Source organism: Condylostylus longicornis, unplaced genomic scaffold (genome assembly GCF_029603195.1).
Source record: "Condylostylus longicornis isolate FDR11 unplaced genomic scaffold, ASM2960319v2 ptg000083l, whole genome shotgun sequence".
In the NCBI taxonomy this organism is placed as follows: Eukaryota; Metazoa; Arthropoda; class Insecta; order Diptera; family Dolichopodidae; genus Condylostylus; species Condylostylus longicornis.
In genome coordinates this window covers 1,703,602-1,722,943 of record NW_026578051.1, presented here as the reverse complement: position 1 = coordinate 1,722,943, position 19,342 = coordinate 1,703,602, and the positions used below count along the sequence as shown (strand labels likewise).

The 19,342-nt window shown below is 22.5% G+C and overlaps 1 protein-coding gene across 8 annotated transcripts in view; it reads left to right on the top strand.

The window, feature by feature from the left end:
* LOC129613331 (protein enabled) overlaps window positions 1-1,862 on the top strand; it is a 139,796-nt gene extending 137,934 nt beyond the window's left edge. For 4 of the 8 annotated variants that reach the window (XM_055527334.1, XM_055527333.1, XM_055527332.1 and 1 more), the window contains one exon: window positions 38-1,859. In XM_055527334.1, the coding sequence (XP_055383309.1) occupies window positions 38-66 (29 nt within the window). In that variant the 3' untranslated portion in view covers window positions 67-1,859. Of the gene's footprint in view, window positions 1-37 lie in introns of all 8 variants that reach the window. The other 4 variants (XM_055527339.1, XM_055527336.1, XM_055527338.1 and 1 more) reach the window with 4 other exon arrangements.
* Window positions 1,863-19,342: the final 17,480 nt, after the last annotated feature.

Here is a 19,342-nt window from a genome sequence, read left to right as displayed (position 1 = left end):
TTTTTAACATTTTCTCTTTTTTTTTTTGTACTTGTAGCTATTAAATCGGAATTCAATAGAAGATAAGAAAACTGAAACAGAAAAATAATCAAATTTAAAGTAAAATAAATAATATAGTTTATATTCAGCGCAAAAAAAAATCAACGTTAATCCAAATAAACATTATCCAAAATTCAGGTTATAAATTAAATAAAAAAAAAAATCATAAAAAGCAAAAAAAAAAAAAGAATTTTTTTAAATAAATAAATTTAATATAAATAATTTATATTCCAACAAATTTTATAAATAAGTAATTGAATAAAAAAATAAAAAAAAAATGTAAAAAAATTACACAAAAAAAACATATAGCTACCTATTTAATATTGTAAAATGTTTTTAATAAACAAAAACGAAATTGAACTGATTTAAAATAAAATAAAAAAAAAATATTAAAAATACAAAACAAACGAAATTACTTACCCTTAATTCCAAAAAAAAAAAAAAGAAAAACAAAAAAAAAATTTAATACGATTTTCATCTCAGATAGATAGATAGATGTTTTAACATCTTTTTAAATATAGCTATAATAAATACAATTAAAAATATCATTTAAATTAAATTTAACAGTAAATTACTAAATTAATTTAAATCTTTTATTAGAATTCAATGAGTTTCACAATTAACAACTTCCATTAGTAAACTAAAATGTCAATAAAAAACCACATTTCTTTTTAGCTTGAAATTCAATTTGCCTTGAATAATTTAATTCCATTCCATTTTTGTATAATTTTTTTATTGTAATATTAATTTTTTCATAATATTTAGACCCAAATAAATGGCCGTTTCTCAGTGTATCAAATGCGTGGAACCGACATTAACCATGAATTATAAGGTGATATGACGTACGTACGACAAATCTCAATATAGGTTGCCAACGCAAATAATTATTATTTTAGTATTTTCTTTAAAGTCTGCATTATTGTACATTGCAGAACGTACAATAAAATGCATTAGTGATTTTCGTGTGTGACAAAATGAATAACGAAAATTTTAATTTTTTAAAAGATCAAATTTTTTCGTTTTATTAGAATAATTTTTATAATGTCAATTGCGAATATTTCTTAATTTGCAAAATCAAGCGTGATTGATTTGATCGCCAAATTTTCGACATACTAAGAAGCGGCCAAAATAGCAATAGAAAATTAAATTATACATATTTCAAATTAAAATTATTTTAAAATTATTTAAAATATGTATGTAAATTAAATAAATTTGATATTACAATAGTTTTTTAAATTTACTATTAATTATAAATTAATTAATGAATTTTCAAAACTAAAGAATTATATTTTAAATTTTAAATTACTTTTAATTGTAAACTGTAGATTGTACATTACCGAAGAGAGCGATAGGCAGAGGAATGGCTTATTGTAGCCCTCCCATATCCAACTTACGTTATTCTAGTTTAAAAAAAAGTACCCGGAGATATCACTTGCAAGTCCGTGATACTCTGGTGTTTGGTACACTGATGAATTTTAAGCCATCAGTGTACTAAACACTAGAACCAGTCGCGTAAACTGGACCACTCTGTCCACATATCCATCGTTCAGGAAACACTAATTCGTATCCACAATCGAAGATAAACCGCGGAAGATAGACGTTCGAGATGGCTATATTGAAAAGCTTTTTATTGTTTCACCAAAAATTTCTCTTAATAATTCTTAATTTAATTGAATTCAAGTATTTTTATAATTATATTCAAGTAATTTTTATTTAAAACAAAAAGAAACATATAAAAATGTTAAATATGTTCTATTTTTCTTTCAAATTAAGTAGATTAATAATTAAGAAAATAATTTTTTTGTTTTTTATTTTAAAGATGTTAAAACATTTATTCTTAATTTGTAAAAAATATTATATATCAAAATATATTCTATATTTTGAAATATAATGTGTATATATATATATATATATATACATTATATATATATCTACATATATATATATATAACAGAAAATATATATGTATTATATGTATACAAATATAATGTAAAGATAATTAAAAATTAACTTGTCTATTCCTATTGAATCAAGCTTGAATATTTTCTTGCCAAGAATTTTTCGTAACATTTCAGTTACAGACAACACCTGATAATAGTATAATCCATTGGTGATCTCATCCACTTTCTGTCATTCGGGATAAGATCGTTCTTATTCAAGATTTGAATTTCCGTATTGCAATAAAGGATTGCTTTGGTAGGAATTCTTGCTGGGTAATTTTCCATGAAGTTCGTAGTAATATAATACGGTAGATTTTTACAAAATACACAATCGGAACAGCTTGATCAGTTAATTGGTTATTCTGTCCTACCTCTGCCGTTATCGCTTGATTCCATGTTACTATTACTTGATTTGTTTCAGTGATATCTTTCATAAAACCCTGCGTATATCGCGATCGCTTCATTTATACGCGTCCCTACATTATCGCAATAGAGAGATTTTCTTTAGATCGCAGTGCATCATCGCTCCATTCTGCAATGTACAATCTGAAATTTAAAAATTAAATTAAATAAAAAATAACATTTGTTCATTTTATTTTTAATGTTTCTCTACAATTGATTTTATTGTTTTTTTTTTATTTCATTCAATATTTTTCCCTTAAGATATCTAGATATTTATATATATACGAAATTAAATTTTGGAAATAAAAAAAACGAGAAAAAAATACAATATTTAATGCTAATAAATTAAATTACAATATTAATTAAAAGAAAATTAAAGTAAAAGAAAAAATAAAAAAAAAAATACGGTTGTTTCAATAAATTTTAAAACAAAAAAATAATGTATTTAATCATAAACAAAAACTCCTAAAGAACCCGGGCATATTATATAAAAATTAACACGTTGAAAAAAAAAAATTATATTACTAAAAAAGAAAAAATCAAATAAAATTAAATTTAATAATTATATATAACTATTATTCCTTGTTATATTTACAAAAAGAAAAACCAAAAAAAAAAAAGAAAAGACAAAAAATTTAATATAAATGTATAAAAATATTTTTTTTTTTTAATTATTATTATTAATTATTAATTATTATTTTATTCGTCGTAAACAAAAATCTTTGTATTACCTATATAAAAAAAATATATATTTAATTTTGAATCCAAAAACAAAAAAAAAACGAAAAAAAAAATTTTATAATTCGCTAAATTATTTTAAATTATTAAAGTTCGGTAAAATACAAAAAAAAAATCTTAATAATAAAAAAAAAAAAATTACCTAATTATAATAATGAAAATACTATGTAAATCTAAATATATAAATAATAATTATTAATAAAAAACAACAAAAAACAAAATAAAAAACATTGTGAATTTATTTATTTTAAAAATAGATTTTTTTTTCCTTTCTTATTTAAATTATTTTTTTTATATTTTAATAAAAGGTTTTAATCTCATTTAGATTTTTAATTTAATTTCAAAATAATTTTGAATATGGAACGTATATCGAAATATCGTATTACAAAATTAATGCAAAAATTTTCCCAATCCATTTATAAATATGCAAATATTTTCTTTCATTCATTTCTTAAATATAAACTTTTGTCATTAAAAATATTTTATTATCATGAATTTCTATTGAATATTATTATTAATTGTAGAGATTATTTTTAAATTTGCAATGATAATTCCATTTTTGAGAAACTTTCAAAATTAAAATTTTCTTACAGCTTTTAAAATTTGTCAGTTAAATATTAGACAAATTTTTTAGGTATTTTTGAATATGCAATTTGTATTTGCATTTCTAATACAGAATTGGCAATTTTAACAGCAGAAAAATTGATTGTACAAATATTAAAAAGTACAATCTAAAGAAAAGTACTACTTAGAAGAAAAGTTGTTTGCTATTCAAAGAAAGTTAGGGTAGAATCACAGTAACAAGGTTTTTCACACCACAACATAATTTAACAGACAAATTAATAATTGAGTATTTCTGAAAATGCAGTTCTTAATATTAGTACTGCCAAGTTTTTAATACTTTATGTTCAAATTAAATGTAGAGTTTTTAAAGCTTTATAGTTCTTACCTTTTGAACTGCTTTTTCAAAAATACCAATTCATTTAAATCTTTTGACATAATCAAAAATACCCGTTTTTATATCAAACATTTATTTGCTTTATGTCAAAGCCTTGATAGCAAAATGTTTTGATTATATCTGTATGTACATCAGATTTTCATCAGATTCAGAATTCATTTAATATTTAATTTGATGAATAAGAGGCATCTTAATATTTATATTTAAAATTCTTGATTAATATTGGAATATGAAAATTATTTTTTTTACAGAGAAAATGAGTTTAAAAAAATATTTTACAAAATGAAGAATTTTTAATTTAGGAAATTAAAAAAAAAAATTGTTTTTTTCATGTTTACTTACATGAATTATGTATATGAATTTTCTAATATTTTCGAATTTCAATGTTACGAGTAGATTTCATGACAAGAATGATTATCAGAGAAATATTAATTAAAGTTTCTAATACATTGTTTAATTAATTGATTGCACTTGTATAATGGTCTTAGTTTGTTCAATTTATGATTTGAAATTCATATTTACTTTACTTTTAAATACATTTTTACTTTTAAAAAATATTTATGTTCCAAAAAGATTAAATTTAATTAAATAACAAAAATCATAGAACCAATAATTGTAAATTTTGTGTAAACAGTTGAAAATTATAATTTTAAGAAATCTTAAAAGTATTAATCAATAAAATTGTGTTTTTATTTTATCAGGAGACAACAAATAAAATTATTTTATAAATAGTTCCAAAGTAAAATCAAATCCAAGTTTTTCTTTTAAAATAATTAAAATTTTCAATTAGATTCAATTTTATATGGCCTAAGAATGATTAAAATAATTATTTAAATAATTTTATAAAAATTTTTAAATTTTTGTTTTATATTTGGATTTTATTTAAATATTCAATAAATTCGATGAAAATTTTGCTAACCTATCCATTATTGTTTGTACTTATTATTCAATATTTGCAATAAAATATAATTATATTTTATTTTTTGTAGAAATTTTTTAACATTTCGGAAAATTATATGATAATTATATAAGAATTGTAATTATATTCTTAATAAGCCCCATATATTTATAAAATGATATCAGTACAAACTTTTTCTAATTTTTTATGTAATATTGGCATAAAAAACCAAACGAATTCAAAATTGTTTGCTTTTTGTTTTTTTTTTTTAATAATAAAATATTTTTTTTATTGTTTTTTAATTTTACTTGATTAATTTTTATTTAGGAAGAAAACGTGAACCAATCATTTTATTCAATTTTTTAAAATAAATAATTTTATTGTAAATTTAATTAGAAAAAATTATATTTTTTTCTTAAAAATGAAAATTTTAATAGGAATTTATAATAAGGAAATGCTAAATACTTCCTAAAATTAAAGACAAAAAGCGAAAATTAATGTAAAATTAAATAAATTTTCATAGAATAGAAATTTTTATTGCAAAATTTTTATAAAACATTAAAGGAAAACAAAAAAAAAAAAAAGTTAAAAAAAAAAATATAAATATATAAAAATTATTAATAAAACACTTTCGCTGAACATTAAATAAGTAAAAACAAACAAAAGAAAAAAAAAACACTAAAATAAAATATTCCAATTTTATATCAAATTTATATAAATGTAGAAAAGAATTAATTAATAATAATAAACGCAAAATAAATAAACGATTAAATAATTTTAATAATATTAGTAAGGGAAAATGAAAAAATAAAAAAAAAAAATAAATAAAAACTACACAAAAAATACAAAAAATTGCCATGTTAATAGTTAAAAATTTGAAGAAAAAAGAAACAAAAATTGTATTGTAAATTTTAAATAAAATAAAAATAAAGAAAAACCTGTAAGTTTTCATAATTAATTAATCTCTTCAAAAAACAAAAAAAAAAAATTAATAATATAAATTAAAATTTTGTTTTTTAATTTATTTTTGTATTAATATTATTAATATTTTTAAAAGGAATGTGTAAATTTTGTAATTATTTTAAAAAAATATTCAATCAGTAGTTGGTCAAATACAATTTTGAAGTTTATCAATTTTACAATCGTAATATATTGAACTTTTCTATTATTTAAAAAATAAATACATAAATAAATACATAGAAATGCTTATAGATTTTCGATAATTCAAACCTGGAATAGTTTTAATTTGTAGCACTTATGAAAAGTTCGAAATTAGTATGCTACACATACTGAAAATATAAATCGCCCCGAAATTAATCGGTTATAATAAAGTTTCTGCGCGGAAATTCATTCTGTAATAATGGAATGTTGAATTTACAGTACAAGCAATTTAAATTTTCTTATTCTTTAAACATTGTTTAAAAGTTTAAATTTTATAAATTTTCTAATTTTACTTTTTATTTCTTATATTCGCTGCGGCATGATATTAATTTTAATATTTTAAAATTTTTTTTTCATAACAATGTCATTTATGTCATAGAAATTTTAAAATTTGAATACTGTTTAAACATAAATAACTTTGAATTTTTTGCTTATTGTTATTTATAGAAATTTATAGAAATTTTAAATTCTAATGAAGAACTTTCAATGTGCAAAAACGAAAATACCCAAAGTTCAGATTTACAGATTACTGATTAGTTTACTTTCTCTTTACAGAACTTTTAGCATGTCACGATTTTGAAATGTACTTCTTTTCTAGTGTAAAGATTTATCGAAAATGTTTTATTTATTAAGATCAAAATTTAAACTGAATTATCGAAAATCGTCTCAAATACATTAAAATATTTCATTTATATTAAAATTATTTTATTGTAATTTAAATAATCATAATCATTAAATTATAAATTTATTTTAAAATTTAAAAATTGTAATTTACTTTTTACTGAAAAAAAATATTTATATTTAAATTAATTAATTTATTTAATTGTTTGTTTAAATATGAAAATTTTTACTAATTGCCATCAAAATAAATAAAATTTTCCCAATTAATTAATACACATTTCTTTTAATTTATTTGTTTTCCAATTTATTTATTTTTGTAAAAAGTTATTAAAAATTATTTTCGAAATTCTATATTATTATTTTTTATATTAAATCAAAATAATCGTTGTATGATAACTAAATTCTATACTCTCATAAAAAAGAAAATATAAAAACAAAAATATATAAATAGTAAATATTCAAATTTTTTTTATTGAAATTAATTAAGAAAATTAACTAAACAAACAAACAAAAAAAAAAAGAAAAAAAAAACACTATATTAAAATTTATATCGAACGTAATACTTTATAATAATAAATAAATTATATAAATATAAAAAAAAAATAATAAAAGTTAAAAGCTGAAAAATTTATTCATCGTCGCAAAATTAAAAAAAAATACAAAAATAAAAATGCTATAATATTCAAAATAATAATAAAACGCGGATGATTAATAATAGCAAAAGATTTCATAAAATTTCATTTCAAAAAAATATTAATTAATTAAAAATCCAAAATAATAACTATATATATATATATATAAAAGAATTAATTTATTAATAATTAATAAAGGATGCTTTTATATTATTTTAATCTAAAATTTTAAATATCAAATATTTCAATATTAAAAAAACAAATTAAACAAAAATATTATACTCCATCATAGATATATGAATTGTGAAAAATATAGGCTGTTGAAAAATAGAAATAATAAAATATAAAAGAAAAAAATGGATTCTATTAAAATTAAAAATAATAATATAAAATTTCTGAAAAAAAAACACAAAAAAAAAAATATTAATTTCGGAGTATTTCAAATATTTTTTCTTATATATATATATGTATGTATATGTTTTCTCTATTGTAGACTATAATAAAAAGCATCCTGTATATAAAAAAAAAAACATTAATAATTAATATAAAATATTCAAAAATAATTTCAATTAAGGCTTTACAAATCTTATGATTGAAGAAAAATTTAACAAAAAAATTTATTTTTTTTAATTAAATTATTAATTTCAATATTGTACATACATAATTAATAATATATTTATAATATTCTTTCAATTTTTCAATGATTAAATGCAAAATCCATGAATTTTATTAAATATTAATAGTTTAAACGTGGTAATTAGGACCCATATTGTTTTATACTACACGTATCATTTGTACGATTTTATCTTGAAAATTAAAAAAAAATGTTTTTTTTTTTTTTTCAAAACAGTACTCAAACGATACGTCTTAAAGCATATAGATGGGAGATTTTCAATAATTCAAACATGAACTAAAAGTTATAAATTAAATTTTAAAAGTCTTTTTAGCACTTTTTCAAAAATTTTTTGAAAAAAAGTGCTTATTAGTTTCACTCTGTCCGTCCGTCCGTCCGTCCGTCCGACCGTCCGTCCGTCTGTCCGTGTGTCTGTTTACAAAACTTCTACATTCTTAAAGATAGAAAGCTGAAATTTAATACGTGCATAGATCTTTACTAGAAACTTATTTTCGTAGAACAAAATTTTTACCTATCTCCCCCCCTCTAGAAGTTATACCCCCCCAAAGCCCTAAAATGGCCCATTTTAACTATTTGTTGCAATGAAACCATAAGCATTTTTGAAATTTTGCAAACGCAGAAAGGCAGCGGCTGGCTTTCCCTAGCGCGGTATACTATAGTTAAACCTTAGAAAAACAAAATGGCTGTTCAAATTTACCGTTATCTAAAGTCCTTTTTTTCCACATTTTTGATGTCGTTTTTCTCCTATACCCTAGCCTGCAGAAGCTTGAAATTTTAGGAGCTTTTAGACATTAACAAATAGTTTATTTCGTTAGAAGAAAATTTTTTTCCATCTCTACCCCCTCTCAAGTTATCGCGTCTTGAAATTCGTAAAATTTGAATTTTTGACACCTTATATTTCCGAAACCTCAAGCTTTTTCAAATTTCTATAAACGCAAAAAGCTAACGGTAAATTCCATGACATTAAAAAATATAATTACTTTTCTTAACTCACACAATTAACCCTTAAAATCGAGCATTATGTTAACCCCTCTTTATATTAATTTTTATCTATTTCAAAGACTGCATAAATCGTTCATCCTAAATATATGCAATCCTAGAAATAGTTTCGTTTATGAATGAAAATAATTTTAATAGTGTGGTGGATATACATAGATTTTTAAAAGCAGTATTTTCACTTGTTGAAGTGAAAAGTGCTACAATACAAACCATTGGTTTGACCCAACTTTATTTACACATACTTCCAAAACTGAAGGGACTAAACATTTTACTTTTGCAGATTTTGCAATATTCTTTAGCATTTCATGAATATGCAACATTTTTTTTATTATGCTCCTCCTCTAATATGTAATATTTTTGTAATTACTACAAAAAAAAAAACATAAAAATGTCGTTAGAATTTTAAAGAAGAACTGTAATTTCTCGAACACGTTATTTTTATAGATTTTGCAGTTTGGATTTATCGAACATACTTTATATTACGATCTAATTTAAAATTGAATTATAGAAGATTCTCGATGTTTTAATAATATTTTTAATTTCATGTTAAAATTTATTTTGATTTTATACAACTTTATTTTGTATTTGTAACAATGTTCTTCAAAATTTTAATCTTATTAATTCAAATTTATTGAATTTTATGAATAATTTTAGCCCAACCCTATGTTAGCTTAGAAATTTAATTAAATCGGATTGTATGTTTTTATTTTTTATCAATTTATTTTTTATTTTCTTTGTAAAATTTTTTCTTAATCTTAGATTGTAGAACCATATTCTAACAAATTTTCTATTGTATAAAATATTTATTTTATATTGTATTTATATATTTAAGTTAATTATTTATAAATATTATTAAATTAATTTAATTATTTTTTATAATATACAAAAATATATATATAAATATATAGAATTATATATAATTACATTAATATTATATTTAATAATTTTCGTATAAAAACAAAAAAAAAAAACACAAATGAATAAAATTAAGTTTTTTTTTTTTTGTTTATTTTTTAACGTTAATATTAAAAAATTTATAAATAAAAATTAAATAAAAATAAAAAAACACAAATCGTATTTCATAAAAGTAATGAAGTTATATAAAATAATATAGGAGTTTTTTTTTTATAAAATTGAATATAATTATTAGTTATTAAACAAAAACAAAAATTAAATCAAATTAAATAAAATAATTATGTAAGAAAAAATAAAAAAATATATTATTAAAATGTAAAAGAAAAAAAATAGTGAGCGCGAATTCCAATTTCTAACAAAAACAAAAAAAAAAAACAAATCTATTCAAATAAGACGATCTCACGACAGCAAAATAAAAAAAAAAAATTATATATAACAAAAACATATAAAACAAAAATAACTTATAATTAAAAAAAACAATACAAAAACACATTAAATAAAAACACACAAAACAAACAAACAACATATTTTCAATGGATTTGATGATTTATAAAAAAAAAAAATTAATAAAAATAAATAATTAAAAAAATCATATAAAAAAAAATAAGAAAAGAAAAAATCAATACAATTTATATTACAAAAAAAAAAGAAAAAAAAAACAAATAATAAATAAATAAAATACAAAGAATGAAATGAGTTAAAAATTAAAAAAAATTTGTAAATTTAAATTGAATATAGTATACAAATATATATATATATATATATATAATAAAATATTATTAAAATATCCATACGAAAATATTAATTATAATATACGAGTATTTAAAAAATAATTGTACATTTAAAGGGTTATTTTTATTAAATTAATTTTTTTTTTGTTAATTTTTCCAATATAAAAAAAAAAAACACACACACAATTTTTAAGAATAAAATAAAAAAAAAACAAATAATTTTTCAATTTTTTAATTTTCTTTTATGTTAAGAAATCGAAATATTTATTCAAAAATGATTTTAATTTTTACAAAAAAATTATAGTATTTCTTAAAAATTTAAAAATAATTTTATTTTTATTTAAAATTTTTAATTTATTACAAAAAATTTTATTGTTAGTTTATTTTGTGAAATACAAAATATTTCTTATAGACGTCAACAATTCGACGTTCATATGTTGATGATCTCTTTTCATTTTTGATATCTTGTCCCCTCTTGTTATTACATATTTGCATTTTCGTCATTGATTATTATGAAAAGAAAAAATAATATATTGATTTTTGTAATATTTTTGTGTTTTCAACATTAATTGTGAAATTATTATTGATGTGTCAAAATTATTTTCATAATTAAAAAGTATTATTGGTATAATATTTTTATTTTTTACAATAATCTAATTTTTTATTGAAGCAAATTGAAATTTTAATTTAATTTATTTAATTTTAAATAAATTAAATTAGAAAAAAAAATTAGAAAGAAAATAAATAAATAAAATTTCTTCTTACTATTAAATTTCTTCTTAAGTTTAACTTAAAAAAAAATATTTTTCTTTTGCTCAAACTGGATTCGGTAGGTTGTTGCTCAAACAACCTAACGCTTTCTAGGTTTAAATTCAGTTTAGGGAGGAAATTTTTTAGGATTTTATAATTCGTTCCATTGACAACGTCATTTCATCTGTTTTGTAATTATTTTTTAAATAAATTTTATATAATATAAATTATTACAAATTGTTATTGAAAACACTAGATCTTTTCCCGTAAAAAATTATTTATAAAATTCAAATTATAAATAATATTTTCAAAATTTCAATGCTACAATTTGAAGGAAAAAAAAGATGCAAAATTAAAATTTCTAACATTATTTTTTCTATATTATTTAATTTAAAAGAAAAAAATAAAAAACGCTAAGGAATATTTTTCAAAAAAAGAAAAAAAAAATAATAGAAATTCATTCAAACTAATCTGAAATTATAATATAAGTAACATATCAAATATCAGAAACGAATAAAACTTGAAAATCAAAAAAAAAAAGATAAAAGGAAAAAAATAGTCAATAACTTTTTTGTAATTACTAGAAATAAACACACTGCCAAACATTTACAAAATTAATTAATTTAATTATTAAAAAAAATTTTAGAATTTATTTTATTTTAATAAATTTGCCAAATATTCAATTGTTAATATTTTTGAAATATCGAGCATTATTAAAAATTTTTCCATTCGAATTTCTTTTTTCTTCTCTTTTTTTTGGAATTCTTCCGAAGCGTTGTTATTCTATGTTTATTTAGAAATTATCATAAAATATTCAATTTAGCAACCAAAGACTTAATTATTTTTAATTTTGTTTTTATTTTAAATTTAATTTAAAATGCATCTTTTTACAATTCATTAGTATTTAATTATAATAATAATAATGATAACCCGTTTAAGCTAGTTTTTCCTTTTATTTTTTACTCTTTTCATTTTTTTTAAACAATTTCTTCGAATCTGTAATAAGAAATAATAAAAATATAAAATTATACTTATATTATACATTAATATATTACAACATATTTATATAAAATCTAATACATTTATAATATTATATTAAACTTTATATACGAGAAAAACGTGAAAAAAAATATATAAGTTTCATAACAATTAAATTAAAATACAAAATTTAATTAAAAACAAAAAAATACGAGATAATATTATTATATATAATAATTATATAATTAAAATTAATAATATATATAAATATATATATATATATGTAACTGTAATCTATTGATAACTATTATACAACTTTTTATTGTGAAGCTTTTTCACGTTATAAAAATTTAATAAAAATAAAATAAATTAAAAAGAAAAAAAAAAAAAGCAAAAAAAAAAAATTTATTAAAAATGGAAAAAAAAACAAAGAATAATAATAATAATAAAAAAAAAAATTATACTAAATGTAAATGTAATTAATAAAAACGAAAAATAAATAATAATAATTAAAACCAAATTTTCCTTGTATTCCCTTGTATTCAGATATTTCCAGAACAATATTAAGGCATTCTTTATTATATGGGACAGAATATTTATAATTTCCAATATTTTCGATAATTGATGACAAAATATTCTTATATTTCAGCACATTAAGTCAGGATTGTCATTGCAATATAGAGGAAATATACATAATTATTTTACTAGAAATAACAGAAATATAGAAATACCAAAAGCCAAATCAGCTAAAAAGGCAAAAAGTTTAAAATGTAGTGCAATAAAGCTATTTAATTCTCTTCCGGTAGAAATTAAAAATAGTCAAAATATAGAAATTTTTAAAAGAAAACTAAAGAACAATATTAGGAATTTTAGATATTAAGAAAATCTTATAATTTATAGTTGTAAAAGATATGTTGCAATATTAGTATTCTTAATTAATTTCTTATACATAGTTTTATATTATTGTAAAATTATCTGAAATTAATAAAAATCAATTGAAAAATATTTTAAATATAACCTTGAAAATTTAAAACCATGAAGGACCATAGATGTTCTGAAAAATGAAATTGTTAAAATGCTTAATCGAACTGCTGAAATTGGATAAATATTATAAAACGATACAAAAGAGTTAGAATATAAAGGCTTCATGGTTTTTTTTACAGTACTACGATTTTGTCGAAAAACACGCTGTTGGGCAGAGACCGATCCTGCCAAATATAACTCAACCTACAATTCAAATATAAATCAACCCAAAAAAAAACTTTATTGTGCAGACCACGATCAAGTAGAAAAACAGGTTTTTTTTTTAATTTCCAAAAAATTTTTTTTGACAAAATACGTTCAAAAATTTTTAAAAATATTTTTAATTAAAAATATTTCAAAAACTTAAATTCACTCTTTCTCTTCTAGCTTAGCCAGAAAAAGCAATTAAAGTTTTTCAAAAGATTTTTTTAAATATCTCCAAAAATATTTTTGCTACGGCCTATTATCATATATTGGCAGAATCTGTGGACTCCCAGTGATCACAAAAAACACTTAAAATCGCTCTATCTCTTCTAGTTTAACCAGAAAACGCGTTTAAAGTTTTGCAAAAGATTTTTTTAAATATCTCCAAAAATATTTTTGCTACAGCTTATTATCATATATTGGCAGAATCTGTGGACTCCCAGTGATCACAAAAAACACTTAAAATCGCTCTATCTTTTCTAGTTTAGCCAGAAAACGCGTTTAAAGTTTTGCAAAAGATTTTTTTAAATATCTCCAAAAATATTTTTGCTACAGCCTATTATCATATATTGGCAGAATCTGTGGACTCCCAGTGATCACAAAAAACACTTAAAATCGCTCTATCTCTTCTAGTTTAGCCAGAAAACGCGTTTAAAGTTTTGCAAAAGATTTTTTTAAATATCTCCAAAAATATTTTTGCTACAGCTTATTATCATATATTCATCATATTATCATAGAATCTGTGGACTCCCAGTGATCACAAAAAACACTTAAAATCGCTCTATCTCTTCTAGTTTAGCCAGAAAACGCGTTTAAAGTTTTGCAAAATATTTTTTAAATATCTCCAAAAATATTTTTGCTACAGCCTATTATCATATATTGGCAGAATCTGTGGACTCCCAGTGATCACAAAAAACACGTAAAATCGCTCTATCTCTTCTAGTTTAGCCAGAAAACGCGTTTAAAGTTTTGCAAAATATTTTTTTAAATATCTCCAAAAATATTTTTGCTACAGCCTATTATCATATATTGGCAGAATCTGTGGACTCCCAGTGATCACAAAAAACACTTAAAATCGCTCTATCTCTTCTAGTTTAGCCAGAAAACGCGTTTAAAGTTTTGCAAAAGATTTTTTTAAATATCTCCAAAAATATTTTTGCTACAGCCTATTATCATATATTGGCAGAATCTGTGGACTCCCAGTGATCACAAAAAGCACTTAAAATCGCTCTATCTCTTCTAGTTTAGCCAGAAAACGCGTTTAAAGTTTTGCAAAAGATTTTTTTAAATATCTCCAAAAATATTTTTGCTACAGCCTATTATCATATATTGGCAGAATCTGTGGACTCCCAGTGATCACAAAAAACACTTAAAATCGCTCTATCTCTTCTAGTTTAGCCAGAAAACGCGTTTAAAGTTTTGCAAAAGATTTTTTTAAATATCTCCAAAAATATTTTTGCTACAGCCTATTATCATATATTGGTAGAATCTGTGGACTCCCAGTGATCACAAAAAACGCTTAAAATCGCTCTATCACTTTTAGTTTAGCCAGAAAACGCGTTTAAAGTTTTGCAAAAGATTTTTTTTAATATCTCCAAAAATATTTTTGCTACAGCCTATTATCATATATTGGCAGAATCTGTGGACTCAAAATGATCACAAAAAACACTTAAAATCGCTCTATCTCTTCTAGTTTAGCCAGAAAACGCGTTTAAAGTTTTGCAAAATATTTTTTTAAATATCCCCAAAAATATTTTTGCTACAGCCTATTATCATATATCGGCAGAATCTGTGCATTCCCAGTGATCACCAAAAACACGTAGAATCGCTCTATCTCTTCTAGTTTAGCCAGAAAACGCGTTTAAAGTTTTGCAAAAGATTTTTTCAAATATCTCCAAAAATATTTTTGCTACAACCTATTATCATATATCGGCAGAATCTGTGCGTTCCCAGTGATCATAAAAAACACGTAGAATCGCTCTATCTCTTCTAGTTTAGCCAGAAAACGTATTTAAAGTTTTGCAAAAGATTTTTTCAAATATCTCCAAAAATATTTTTGCTACAACCTATTATCATATATTGGCAGAATCTGTGCATTCCCAGTGATCACAAAAAACACGTAGAGTCGTTCTATCTCTTCTAGTTTAGCCAGAAAACGCGTTTAAAGTTTTGCAAAAGATTTTTTCAAATATCTCCAAAAATATTTTTGCTACAACCTATTATCATATATCGGCAGAATCTGTGCATTCCCAGTGATCACAAAAAACACGTAGAGTACCTCTATCTCTTCTAGTTTAGCTAGAAAACGCGTTTAAAGTTTTGCAAAAGACTTTTTTAAATATCTCCAAAAATATTTTTGCTACAGCCTATTATCATATATTCGCAGAATCTGTGGACTCCCAGTGATCACAAAAAACACTTAAAATCGCTCTATCTCTTCTAGTTTAGCCAGAAAACGCGTTTAAAGTTTTGCAAAAGATTTTTTTAAATATCTCCAAAAATATTTTTGCTACAGCTTATTATCATATATTGGCAGAATCTGTGGACTCCCAGTGATCACAAAAAACACTTAAAATCGCTCTATCTCTTCTAGTTTAGCCAGAAAACGCGTTTAAAGTTTTGCAAAAGATTTTTTTAAATATCTCCAAAAATATTTTTGCTACAGCTTATTATCATATATTCATCATATTATCATAGAATCTGTGGACTCCCAGTGATCACAAAAAACACTTAAAATCGCTCTATCTCTTCTAGTTTAGCCAGAAAATGCGTTTAAAGTTTTGCAAAACATTTTTTTAAATATCTCCAAAAATATTTTTGCTACAGCCTATTATCATATATTGGCGGAATCTGTGGACTCCCAGTGATCACAAAAAACACTTAAAATCGCTCCATCTCTTCTAGTTTAGCCAGAAAACGCGTTTAAAGTTTTGCAAAAGATTTTTTTAAATATCTCCAAAAATATTTTTGCTACAGCCTATTATCATATATTGGCAGAATCTGTGGACTCCCAGTGATCACAAAAAACACTTAAAATCGCTCTATCTCTTCTAGTTTAGCCAGAAAACGCGTTTAAAGTTTTGCAAAAGATTTTTTTAAATATCTCCAAAAATATTTTTGCTACAGCCTATTATCATATATTGGCGGAATCTGTGAACTCCCAGTGATCACAAAAAACACTTAAAATCGCTCTATCTTTTCTAGTTTAGCCAGAAAACGCGTTTAAAGTTTTGCAAAAGATTTTTTTAAATATCTCCAAAAATATTTTTGCTACAGCCTATTATCATATATTGGCGGAATCTGTGAACTCCCAGTGATCACAAAAAACACTTAAAATCGCTCTATCTCTTCTAGTTTAGCCAGAAAACGCGTTTAAAGTTTTGCAAAAGATTTTTTTAAATATCTCCAAAAATATTTTTGCTACAGCTTATTATCATATATTCATCATATTATCATAGAATCTGTGGACTCCCAGTGATCACAAAAAACACTTAAAATCGCTCTATCTCTTCTAGTTTAGCCAGAAAACGCGTTTAAAGTTTTGCAAAATATTTTTTAAATATCTCCAAAAATATTTTTGCTACAGCCTATTATCATATATTGGCAGAATCTGTGGACTCCCAGTGATCACAAAAAACACGTAAAATCGCTCTATCTCTTCTAGTTTAGCCAGAAAACGCGTTTAAAGTTTTGCAAAATATTTTTTTAAATATCTCCAAAAATATTTTTGCTACAGCCTATTATCATATATTGGCAGAATCTGTGGACTCCCAGTGATCACAAAAAACACTTAAAATCGCTCTATCTCTTCTAGTTTAGCCAGAAAACGCGTTTAAAGTTTTGCAAAAGATTTTTTTAAATATCTCCAAAAATATTTTTGCTACAGCCTATTATCATATATTGGCAGAATCTGTGGACTCCCAGTGATCACAAAAAGCACTTAAAATCGCTCTATCTCTTCTAGTTTAGCCAGAAAACGCGTTTAAAGTTTTGCAAAAGATTTTTTTAAATATCTCCAAAAATATTTTTGCTACAGCCTATTATCATATATTGGCAGAATCTGTGGACTCCCAGTGATCACAAAAAACTCTTAAAATCGCTCTATCTCTTCTAGTTTAGCCAGAAAACGCGTTTAAAGTTTTGCAAAAGATTTTTTTAAATATCTCCAAAAATATTTTTGCTACAGCCTATTATCATATATTGGTAGAATCTGTGGACTCCCAGTGATCACAAAAAACGCTTAAAATCGCTCTATCACTTTTAGTTTAGCCAGAAAACGCGTTTAAAGTTTTGCAAAAGATTTTTTTTAATATCTCCAAAAATATTTTTGCTACAGCCTATTATCATATATTGGCAGAATCTGTGGACTCAAAATGATCACAAAAAACACTTAAAATCGCTCTATCTCTTCTAGTTTAGCCAGAAAACGCGTTTAAAGTTTTGCAAAATATTTTTTTAAATATCCCCAAAAATATTTTTGCTACAGCCTATTATCATATATCGGCAGAATCTGTGCATTCCCAGTGATCACCAAAAACACGTAGAATCGCTCTATCTCTTCTAGTTTAGCCAGAAAACGCGTTTAAAGTTTTGCAAAAGATTTTTTCAAATATCTCCAAAAATATTTTTGCTACAACCTATTATCATATATCGGCAGAATCTGTGCGTTCCCAGTGATCATAAAAAACACGTAGAATCGCTCTATCTCTTCTAGTTTAGCCAGAAAACGTATTTAAAGTTTTGCAAAAGATTTTTTCAAATATCTCCAAAAATATTTTTGCTACAACCTATTATCATATATTGGCAGAATCTGTGCATTCCCAGTGATCACAAAAAACACGTAGAGTCGTTCTATCTCTTCTAGTTTAGCCAGAAAACGCGTTTAAAGTTTTGCAAAAGATTTTTTCAAATATCTCCAAAAATATTTTTGCTACAACCTATTATCATATATCGGCAGAATCTGTGCATTCCCAGTGATCACAAAAAACACGTAGAGTACCTCTATCTCTTCTAGTTTAGCTAGAAAACGCGTTTAAAGTTTTGCAAAAGACTTTTTTAAATATCTCCAAAAATATTTTTGCTACAGCCTATTATCATATATTCGCAGAATCTGTGGACTCCCAGTGATCACAAAAAACACTTAAAATCGCTCTATCTCTTCTAGTTTAGCCAGAAAACGCGTTTAAAGTTTTGCAAAAGATTTTTTTAAATATCTCCAAAAATATTTTTGCTACAGCTTATTATCATATATTGGCAGAATCTGTGGACTCCCAGTGATCACAAAAAACACTTAAAATCGCTCTATCTTTTCTAGTTTAGCCAGAAAATGCGTTTAAAGTTTTGCAAAAGACTTTTTTAAATATCTCCAAAAATATTTTTGCTACAGCCTATTATCATATATTGGCAGAATCTGTGGACTCCCAGTGATCACAAAAAACACTTAAAATCGCTCTATCTCTTCTAGTTTAGCCAGAAAACGCGTTTAAAGTTTTGCAAAAGATTTTTTTTAAATATCTCCAAAAATATTTTTGCTACAGCTTATTATCATATATTGGCAGAATCTGTGGACTCCCAGTGATCACAAAAAACACTTAAAATCGCTCTATCTTTTCTAGTTTAGCCAGAAAATGCGTTTAAAGTTTTGCAAAAGACTTTTTTAAATATCTCCAAAAATATTTTTGCTACAGCCTATTATCATATATTGGCAGAATCTGTGGAC